The 11,647-nt window shown below is 44.3% G+C and overlaps 1 protein-coding gene across 3 annotated transcripts in view; it reads left to right on the forward strand.

Annotated features, from left to right (window-relative positions):
- The window catches only part of ENO4 (enolase 4), a 66,895-nt gene extending 60,858 nt beyond the window's left edge, over positions 1–6,037 (forward strand). For 2 of the 3 annotated variants that reach the window (XM_082266772.1, XM_082266773.1), the window contains exons 12-13: positions 1,028–1,145; positions 5,936–6,037. In XM_082266772.1, coding sequence (XP_082122898.1) covers positions 1,028–1,145; positions 5,936–6,012 — 195 coding nt within the window. In that variant the 3' untranslated portion in view covers positions 6,013–6,037. The remainder of the gene's footprint in view (positions 1–1,027; positions 1,146–5,935) is intronic. The other variant, XM_082266774.1, reaches the window with a different exon arrangement.
- Positions 6,038–11,647: the final 5,610 nt, after the last annotated feature.

The raw sequence follows: 11,647 nt of genomic DNA on the forward strand, positions 1-11,647 counted from the left end.
TGCAAATCAGTGTGACTTCTGCTGTTGTCTTTCAGAGACCAGTTCAGAAATGACCTCCGCCGAACCCACGAGACTGACTCACCGAACCCCTGGGGTTCGATCGAACCCAGGTTAAGAACCACTGGTTTAGGGGGATGTCTGAGCAGTGAGAAAATTATTCCACATCTAAAGAGCCGTAAAATGTTTTGGAATGTGGCTGGGCCTGATTTCTGCAAACATTCTGCTCTCCAGACAGACAAGCAGAACATTTAATAAACCGGTCAATTTCCTCACCACCCTCAACAATCAGAGCGGTTCCTGCAAGACGAGTTCCCTGGCCTGGGTTTTCAGACTGCCATGGCATGAGTCCCATCTGTCTGTGTCATCCCAATGCTACTTGGTTTCGCCCTGGAGACATTATGCAGTTGTACACCAACTCTCGTGTCTGCGTGTTATACATGGGTTGTACACAATACCGAGGTGTAGGCAGCGTCTGGTGTGATATACACAAGCTTTATGGAGTACACGGCTCCAGGATTTTTTCCAAAGCCTCTCTCATTCTATGGAACTTCCTACCCCAAACTGTCCGATTATCTCCTACATTGTTTTTAGAGGATCCCTGAAAACACTCCTTTAGAGAAGCCTATACTGCCCACACCTAACAACTGTACTTTGATTTTCTCCATCAGTTCATCCCCCACAGTAATTACCTTTTGTATCACTTAAGCCTCCCCCTTAGATCCTAAGCTCTAACGAGCAGGGCCGTCGGATTCCTCCTGTATTGAATTGTATTGTCTGCCCTCATGTTGTAAAATGCTGCGCAAACTGTTGGCGCTATATAAATCCTGTGGAATAATAAAACTATTGGTGTAGTATCCTGTACATCCCGTATAATAGTACACAGCTCTCTCATGTCTGGTTGTGTTTTATATAAAGGCGGTACAGAGGTGGACACAGCTCTCTGTTCTGGCAGTGTGGTAGACATGGGCTGTGGCGGTGTATAGAAGTGTACATGGTCCCTTCAAGTGTCATTCTCTTATCTCCGCAGGCCGTGGCGATTGGTGCGCAGTTCATCAAGTTGGGAGGTCTGCTACGTGGAGAAAGAACAGCCAAGTATAACCGTCTACTGGCCATAGAGGAGGAGTTAGCACAGAGCGGGATGCTGGGTAAATAAAGAGTCCCTTTCTCCGTGGCCTCTGCACACAAAACAGTCAGCGGGAGACCATCAGCATGTAGAGTCTGATTGGGTCTACACAACGGCCACTACCTAAATGTCACAGTGTGCCTGATGGCATGTCACCAAGGGCCCACAGCTCCCCTCCTCCACTTCATTCCTCTTATATTTTATGCATACATGAGACAAAATATTTTCAACCCCAGGTTTGTTTACATCCCCCTGTGTGAGGCTTTTTTTGGTTTTATTAACCACTTCTGGACCGGATGATTTTTTACCCCTTAACCACTTCTATACAGAGCAGTTAGACACCCTTCCTGCCCAGACCAATTTTCAGCTTTCAGCACTCTCACATTTTGAATGACAATTGCTCAGTCATGCTACACTGTAACCAAACAAAATTTTTATCATTATTTTCACACAAATAGAGCTTTCTTTTGGTGGTATTTGATCACAACTGGGGTTTTTTTTTTTCCGTGATATATGCAAAAAAGAGCAAAAATTTTGAAAAGAAAACACTTTTTTTTAGTTTCAATTATAAAATTTTGCAAAAAATTAATTTTTCTTCATACATTTGGGCCAAAATGTATACTGCTACATATCTCTGGTAAAATTAACCCAAATTAGTGTATATTATTTAGTCTGTGTGAAAGTTATTGAGTCTAGAAGCTATGGTACCAATTACTGAAAATTGATCACACCAGATGTACTGACTGCCTATCTCCTTTCTTGAGGCCCTGAAATGTCAGGACAGTACAAATACCGACCAAATGACCCCTTTTTGTAAAGTAGACAGTCCAAGGTATTTAGTAAGAGGCATGGTGGGTTTTTTGAAGTTGTAATTTTTTCCCACAATTCTTGGGAAAATGAAGAAAAACATTTTTTTTTCTTTTTTTTCCCACAAAGTTGTCAATTTATAAGCTATTTCTAACACATAGCATGTACACAGCAAAAATTACACCCAAAAATACATTCTGCTACTCCTTCCGAGTATGGCGATACCACATGTGTGAGACTTTTACACAGCCTGGCCACAAAAAGAGACTCCACGTCCAAGAAGCACCTTCAGGCGTTCTAGGAGCATAAATACACATAAAACTTTCTTACTACCTATCACACTTTTCAAGGCCCTAGAGCACCAATACAATGGAAAAGTCCACAAAATGACCCCATTTTGGAAAGCAAACACTCCAACGTATATTCTATGAGGCATTATGGGTCGTTTGAACATATCATTTTTTTCCACAGGTTTTTGGAAAATGTGGGGAAAAAATTAAAACTTTTTTTTTTTACACAAAGTTGTCAATTTATAGGATATTCCTAACACATAGCATGTACACAGCAAAAATGACACCCCAAAATTCATTCTGCCACTCCTCCTGAGTATGGCAATACCACATGTGTGAGACTTTTTCACAGCCTAGCCATATAGAGGGGCCCAACATCCAAGGAGCATCATCATGCATCCTAGCCACTTGCCTAGGCCTATTTTTGACATTTGGTGTTTACAAGCTAAAATCAGTTGTTTTGCTAGAAAACTGCTTAGAACCCCCAAACATTATATATATTTTTTTTAGCAGAGACCCTAGAGAATAAAATGGAGATTATTGCAATATTTTTTATCACACCGTATTTGCGCAGCGGTCTTCCAAACGCAATTTTTTGGGAAAAAATTCACTTTTTTTAATTAAAAAATAAGAAACCAGTAAAGTTAGCCCAATTTTTTTCCATAATGTGAAAGATAATGTAACGCTGAGTAAATAGATACCCAGCATGTCATGTTTCAAAATTGCGCACGCTCACGGAATGGCGACAAACTTTGGTACTTAAAAATCCCTATAGGCGACAATTTAAAAATTTCTACAGGTTGCCTTCTTTGAGTTACAGAGGAGGTCTAGGGCTCAAATTATTCCCCTTGCTCTAACGATCGCGGCGATACCTCGCATGTGTGGTTTGAACACCGTTTACATATGTGGGCGGGGTTTCTGTATGCGTTCGCTTCTGCGCGCGAGCTCACGGGGACAGGGCGCTTTTATTTTTTTTTTTTTTTTACTATTTATTTTATTTATTATTTTTTATTTTTACACCGTTTAAAAAAAAAAATAAATTGATCATTTTTATTTCTATTAAAAGGAATGTAAACATTCCTCGTAATAGAAATAGGCACGACAGGACCTCTTTTTTGTGAGATCTGGGGTCAAAAAGTCCTCAGATCTCACAAGTACACTAAAAGATAGAAAAAAAAAAATTATTATATAAAATGAAAAAAAAAAAAAAAGGACCTTTAAACCGGTTGCTAGGCAACAACATTTTCCGTAGCTCCAGTCCTCCAAGACCATAGAGTCAAGTGAGGGCAAGCTTGCCCTCACTCGACATCCTGTCTGTGAGGATCCGGGACCGGATCGTTTTCCCCGCTGCCGGCGGGTCCGGTAAGCGGGGAAAAGGACCGGAACGCGGTGGGAGGGGGCGCCTCTTCCGCCATCCAGGAAGGGTGATCCCGCGGCGAATCCGCCTCTGGGACCACCCTTATCGGAAAGCCAACCGTTCACCGTTTAAAAAAATACCAGGGTTATGGCAGCTATCTGCTGCCATAACACCGGTATTTAGGTTTAAACGGAGGACATATATAAACCTTTTTGGACTTGGACATGGTGGCTGTATGAAGGGTGACAGGTACTCGGGTACTTTGTTGGGCAGGTGACAGGTACTCTGGTACTGATGAGCAGGTGGCAGGTACTCGGGTACTCCGATAGGCAGGTGACAGGTACACTCGGGTACTCTGATGGGCAGGTGACAGGCAGGTGATAGGTAGTGATGAGTAGTACTGATACTGATACTGTACTGATGGGTACTGATGATCAGTACTGATACGTGATAGGTACTGATGAGTAGTGATGGGTACTGATGAGCAGGCGGCAAGTACTCGGGTACTTCAGGCTTCAGGTACTCTGATGAGCAGGTGGAAGGTACTCGGGTACTCTGATGGGTAGGTGACAGGTACTCAGATGACGGATACTCCGTTGACAGGTACTCAAAGTACCCGTCATCAGAGTACCCGAGTACCCGTCATCAGAGTACCCAAGTACCCGTCATCAGAGTACCCGAGTTCCCGTCATCAGAGTACCCGAGTACCTGTCATCTGAGTACTTGATGGGCTGGTGACTGGTACTCGGGTACTTTGATGGGCTAGTGACAGGTGCTTTTTATTGGGGGGGGGCAATCAGTGTGGTTGGGGTGCACTGTACTTGGTAACTAGCTGTTACCACAATCTCCTCCTCACACAGGATCAGTGTGTGAGGAGGAGAACACGGTGACAGCTAGTTACCGTGTTCTCTGTTGACATTTGTGACCGGCTGTGATTGGACACAGCCGGTCACGTGGTAAAGAGCCAATTTCATTGGCTCTTTACCTAGATCGGGGATCGACTCTGTCCGAGGGACGAGCCTCGTCCCCGATCGCTGCTCTGCGCGCCTCCGGGGGCGCGCATTGCAGAGAGAACGAGCGGCTCGCGCTGGAGCCGCTCATGTGATCGGCTGTGATTGACACAGCCGATCACGTGGTAAACAGCCAATTTCTATTGGCTGTTTACCTTGATCAGGGATGGGCTATGTCTGAGGGACGAGCCTCATCCCTGATCGCGCCGCGCACTGGCTGCTAGAAAGGGCCGACGTCATATGACGGCGGCCCGGATCCTTACAACCACTTTGCCGACGTCATATTACATGACTCGGTATGGAAGTGGTTAAGGAGCAGGCATTTTTTCCAATTCGGCTATTGTTACTTTAATTACAATTGTGCGGGCAGGCAACGCTGTGCCCAATTAAAATTTGTCTTTTTTTTCCCCACAAATAGAACTTTTTTTTTTTGTGGTATTTGATCAACCCTGCGATTTTTTATTTTTTGTGCTAAAAACAAAAAATAGCAACAATTCTAAAAAATATATATATATATATATATATATATATATATTTCACTTTCTGCTATATACAACATTCCCAAAAAAATAAATAAATTTAAAAATCAAACTTTTTCATCATTTTAGGCCAATTTGTATTCTTCTACATATTTTTGGTAACAAAAATCCCAATAGGCGCATTTTGATTGATTTGCGCAAATGTTATCGCGTCTACAAACTAGGGGAAAGATTTATGTAATTTTTATTTATTTTTTCTTTTTACTAGTAATGGCGGCAAGCTGTGATTTTTAGCGGGACTGCAAGTGAACAAGCTGGACCCCTAATTTACATTTTTGACACTTTTGGGGGGGGGGACCAGTGACAGCACTACAGTAATCAGTGCTAAAAATATGCACTGTTACTGTAATAATGACACTGGCCGGGTAGGGGTTAACCCAAGGGTGATCAAAGGGTTAAGTGTGAGCCTAGGGGGTGCTTTCGAACTGTGGCGGGTTATGGAATCAATACAGAGCTTCTGTGTTCCTAAATAGGAGGAACACAGGAGCTCTGCAATGATACCAGAGAGAACAACGGTTTGCTGTGTTTACAGATCGCTGTTCTCTCTTCACAGGGAATATTCACGGCCACCGGCCCTGTGGATCGGCACGCGCCTCCCAGGATTGCTCCCGCACAGCGATTTGTGGGAACCTGCCGACATTTAACTGTGGCGGCTGGTCGGCAAGTGGTTAAAAAATCCTACTAAAAGTTTTCCCCACCTATTCCAGCAGAGAGAATCTGGAGACAGATGCAGATTTTATTCTTACTTGCTAATAACTGAAGAGGAATTATTTGCTGGTTATTTACTGTCTGTATTTCTCCCTTTCCAGACTCGTACTCTGGATTTGACTTCCCTGGGATCTGGAGTGAATCTCAGACTTCAGAGGAAACAAGGCCATCAACATGATACCCCCAAACTGCCAGTATCCACCGGACAAAAGCCCCCAAGGCATGTCAGGATCATGCCGTATAAACAACGAAAACAGAACAAAACTGAATTCTGTCTCAATGCCAAGCACATAGGAAGACACAGCACAAAACATTACTGACTCTCGCTGTACCAATAAAAGCTACCAAAAAGTGAAAGGAAACAATTTGAGTAGATGTGGCCCTCCAGGGGGTCTGTGCCTCTAGAGCAGTGATAATATATTAAAGGGGGAGGAGTACCGCACTTCAAAGGTGTATAAGTGCTCTAAAGTGTCTTCGTGTAGCATAAATATATAAACTGTTGCAACTGGTGTGTAAAAACTGCATGGTGCTATACAGTGTCTTAGTGTAAAAATATATATTCAATTACACCTGATGTGTAAAACCATATAAATATTAACTTGAGGTTGATAGGTGTATAAAATCACATACATAAATACATATAGATAAATATACTCTAAAATCTCTCAATAGATGGTGCTTATGGTGATAGATATTTATAAAATAAAAAAAAGTGCTCTGTGCTTAATTGACTCTATAACGCCGTATCTAGTTAATGCTGCAAGTCTCTATATGCATTCACAGGTGGTTAAATACTGTTATATATTTCTAAAGTGCTCAAGTGTCCCAAATAGTGATAACAGTGATCAGGATCTTCCTCCTATATTCAATGCATGCAGGTGCTCTTCGGTGCTCGTGACCACTAGGTGTCCTATGTGCTCACCTCCATCTCTTTAATAGTAAGCCTTATAGTGTTTCTCAGGGGATGTGCGCCCTTCTCCTCTCCTCCTCTGGAGCCCTATAGCAGTGATGACTGCCGGTTTTCTCCTTATGATGGGGATCGGCTCATGAGGTCATAAAACGGGGCCTCAAATCTCCAAAATAAATGGGCCGATATAGTGAAGTATTGTCAAATATTTTATTAAGATAAGAAGAATAACACTCACATGAATCTGCTCACAAATGCGCGCTTAATCGATGCGGGACTGTGTATGCCTGTTCTCCGCTACGTCACTTCCGGTGCAAGCCTTTAATATCACTTTAATAACATCCCTAATATACAGAGTGGTGTGTGTCACAGGTTTCCTAAAAATATATCTAAACCCATATGAAATATATATATATATATATTAAAACCTACCATTCCTTAAAGTGGTTCTAAAGACAAAGTTATTTTTTTACATTAATTAATTCTATCCCAGCCTCTGCTTATAATCACCCAAGCTCGATCTTGATCCAGCAATGTGCACGAGCGCAACGAATCTCTGAGGAGGGGGCAGAGTCGGGCATATGGGGGCAGGACTCAGCAGTTCATCCCTTATAGCAAGTGGCTCACTATGGAGGCACGCAGAGAGGAGGAGCCAGGAGCGCTGGTGGGGGACCAAAATAGGAGGATTAGGCCTGCTCTGTACAAAACCATTAAACAGAGCAGGTAAGTATAACATGTTTATTATTTAACCAGTTACTTCCCATGCCTATTCTGACACTTCACTCCTACATGTAAAAATCTACTTTTCTTTTGCTGGAAAGCAATTTTTTTGGAAAAAAAAATTACTTTCATGAATAAAAAAAAATAAAGTTAGCCCAATTTTTTTGTATAATGTGGAAAGATGTAACACCGAGTAAATAGATACCCAACATATCATGCTTTAAAATTGTCTGCCGGTGGAATGGTGGCAAACTATGGTACTTAAAATTCTCCATAGGCGACGCTTAAAAGGTCTTTACAGGTTACCAGAGTGGCACAGGAGGTCTGGTGCTAGAACTATTGCTCTCACTCTGACGTTCACGACAATGCCTCACATGTGTGGTGCGATTACCGTTTACATGCGTGCGAGAGTAACGTATGCATTCACATTTGCACGTGAGCACAGTGGGACGGGGGTGCTTTAAATTTTTTATTATTTCTTTTATTTAAAAAAAATTGGATTTTTGTCTTACTGTAAAATCCTGTTCTCTGAGGTTCATTGACGGACACAGCTCTATATCTTCTTAGACCCTTGGGCTTATATACTACTCTCTTTACAGGAGTAGGACTAGACGGAAATAATTTTGAGTATGCTCCTGGGGCAGTCCCGGGGGTATACTCCCACTTCCTGCTCTAGGACTTCAGTTTGTAACAAGCAGAGTCAAAAAAATACATAACTCAACCCAACAGAGGGGTGGGTGCTGTGTCCATCAGTGGACCTCAGAGAGAAGGAATTTACGGTAAGAAAAAAATCCAATTTTCTCTTTCGTTCACTGACGGACACAGCTCAATAGCTTCTTAGACCCTTGGGACGTCCCAACGCAGTGTCAATCTGAGGGGTGGGAAAAACACAGCAATACATATAATTCCCAAAAAGGGCTAAACCTAGCCTACCAGGTAAACCAGGAACCACTGAAGCTCACTACCAGGAAAAATACACCCTCAAGAGGCAGGAGCCTCTGCAATCGCAGCCTGCAAAATGGTGCAGGCGAACACAGCATCTGAAGATACAAGTATGTCCATCTTATAAAACTTTGTGCATGTGTGTACAGATTATAAAACTTTGTGCATGTGTGTACAGATGACCACGTAGCCACCTTGCACACCTGAACCACTCACGCCTGATGACGGAAGGCCCAGGAGGCACTAAGCGCCCTTGAAGAATGCGCCTAGGGAAAGAAGGAACCTGACCCATAATGCAATAGGCCTGCACCACTGTCTGCTTGATCCATCTGGAAATGGTTGGAGCAGACACGGCCTGCCCCTTACGAGATCCATCTGTAAGAACAAACAAGGAATCCTATTTACGAAACAACTCAGTCGCTGCCAGGTACACACTGATTGCATGAACCACATCCAGGGAATGTCGGGCAATTTCTTTAGGATGTTTAGGCTTAGGACACAAAGATGGCAACTCAATATCCTCAATTAAGTGAAACCCCGAGACGACCTTAGGAAGGAACACCTGACAGGGACAGACAGGACAACACAGCCAACTCCAACACCCTACGCGCAGAAGTAATAGCCACCAAAAAGGCTACCTTCTGTGACAGAGTAATTTAGAGAGGAAGTTCACGAATGTTTTCAAAAGGAGGTTTCTGAAGCACCGACAGTACCAAATTGATATCCCACGGAGGTACCAGGGATCGCACCGGAGAAGCCAAATGGCGAACCCTCTGCACGAAAGTGTGAACCAAGGAATTTGTGGCCAACGGTCGTTGGAAAAATATTGCCAAGGCAGAAATCTGGATGGTGCCCAGAGCTAAACGCTGATCTACACCTTGTTGTAGAAACTCCAGCAGACAGGACACAGAAAAGGCACAGGGCACAACGCCCCGAGACTCACACCAAGTAATGTACGCCCTCTAAACTCAATGATAGATCTTCCTTGAAGTAGATTTCCCAGCTTTTAACAGCGTAGGAATCACAGAATCCAACAGCCCTCTGTCCTTCAACACCCGGCTTTCAATATCCATGCCATTAAAACCAGTGACCGTAAAGCAGGGAAGATCGATCCTTGAGACAAGAGATTGTCTCTGCGAGGAAGTCTCCAAGGAGCGTCGGCTACCAGCCTTACTAAGCCTGAGTACCAAGACCGGCAAGGCCAGTCCGGTGCCACTTGAATGACTGGAATCCCTTCCACCTCAATTCTGCTCAGCAATCTCGGCAGAAATTGTTGGAGGAAAAGCGTAAATTAGGTGATACTGACCCCAATGGCCCACCAGAGCATCGGCCAGAGGTTCCCGAGACCTTGCCACAAACCTCTGAACCTTGAAACGAGAAGCCAACAAGTCCACATTGGGGGATCCCCACCAGAGACACAGTTGTTGAAACACTTCCTTGGTTAAGAGACCATTTGCCTGGCTGCAACGCCTGCCGACTGGGGTAGTCCGTCTGCCAATTTTCCACCGCTGGAATGTGCACCGCAGAGAGGGCTGGAATACATTGTTCTGCCCACCTTAGAATGCTGGCTACTTACGGGCTGCTAGGGCACTTCTTGTGCCTCCATGATGATTGACATATGCCACAGCCATGGCGTTGTCCAATTGAACCCTTACCGGGCACCCCTGCAGACGATCCACTGGGACAGGCAAAGCTTGATCACCCGAATCCCTCCAGGATGTTGATCAGCAGACTGGACACCTCCCAAGTCCAAACACCTTGAGCGGAGTCTGTGCCCAGAAACCCCCCCCCCCCCACCCGGACAGACATTTGTGGAAATCACTATCCAATACAGGGGGAGAAAGGACTTCCCTTACCGGAGCCACCAAATCAGAGATCCCCTCGCATCACTGCACAACTGAATCAGGTTGTCCAATGATTGAGAATTATTGTCCCACTTGGCCAGAATCTCTTTCTGCAGAGGCCTGGTGTGAAACTGAGCAAATGGAACTGCCTCAAAAGGTAGAGACCATCAAACCCAGCACTTGCATGCAAGTCCTGAGAGATGACCGACAGTTGGACAACAGTAGCCGAATCGCCTCCTGCAACTTCTGCAGCAGTTTCGCCTTCAGAAGAAACACTCTGGCTGAGGCTAAATCTAGACTTAGGCCCAGGTAGTCCAGTTTTGTGTCAGTCAGAGCTGATTTCTGAAAATTCAGCATCCAGCCGAACTCCTGCAGAGTTCGCACAGTAATATCCAGATCGACCTCTACAGCCGACAAAGACTCTGCCCGCAGAAGAAGGTTGTCGAGGTAGCACAGTACCGCAATCCCCTTCTGTAAACAACAAACAAACACAGGGGCGCACAGGCCTAGTGCATTATCCTTTGGTTGGTTTATTAAAAATAAGAAGATTAAAAATACTCACAAACGAGTTTCTTGGTTAAAGGGCCCTTTGGGCTCTGAGGAAGAGGCTAATCCTCGAAACGCGTTAGCCACTACTAACTCAAGGGATAACTTACCCTCGGATCATACTACTGAGGACTGCGTTCCTTACATGATATGCTTTTAACCAAGAAACTCGTTTGTGAGTATTTTTAATCTTCTTATTTTTAATAAACCAACCAAAGGATAATGCACTAGGCCTGTGCGCCCCTGTGTTTGTTTGTTGTTTACAGTATTTCCAGACTTCCCTGGTCGTGTAAAGGGCAGCAAGGCCGCAGCATTTTTTCCTGGGTTGTCGCATCCACAGCTCCAGAAACAGTGGAAAGACCTTAATGAGGTGGACTAGAAGCTACACCTCTCTGAGCGCAGGGAACTGGTGCTTTGCACCTTAAAACTTGTTCCGCAATCCCCTTCTGCCTGAGCAAGCCTAACACTGGGGCCAAAACTTTTGCGAACATCCGCTGAGCTGAGGCGAGAACATAAGTTAACGCCACAAATTGATAATGCGCCTCTCCCACGGCAAAGTGAAAGAAACGCTGATGCCTGACATATATTGGGATATGAAGGTAAGCGTCTTTGATATTGATAAAGGCCAGAAAATCCCCTTGATGAAGAAATGCCACTATCGTGCGAATGGGCTCCCATCAGAAATTTCTGAACCCGCACAAAGCAGTTCAGAGCTTTGAGGTCCAAAATCAGACGGAACCTTGCCTTCCTTCCTGGGAACAGTAAACAGATTGGAATAAAATCCCTGAAAACGTTCCCACTCTGGAACTGGCACAATCACTCCCTGTGATAACAGATCCTGCATCGCCCCGTAA

The sequence above is a fragment of the Pelophylax lessonae genome, assembly GCF_965119305.1.
Source record: "Pelophylax lessonae genome assembly, chromosome: 9".
In the NCBI taxonomy this organism is placed as follows: domain Eukaryota; kingdom Metazoa; phylum Chordata; class Amphibia; order Anura; family Ranidae; genus Pelophylax; species Pelophylax lessonae.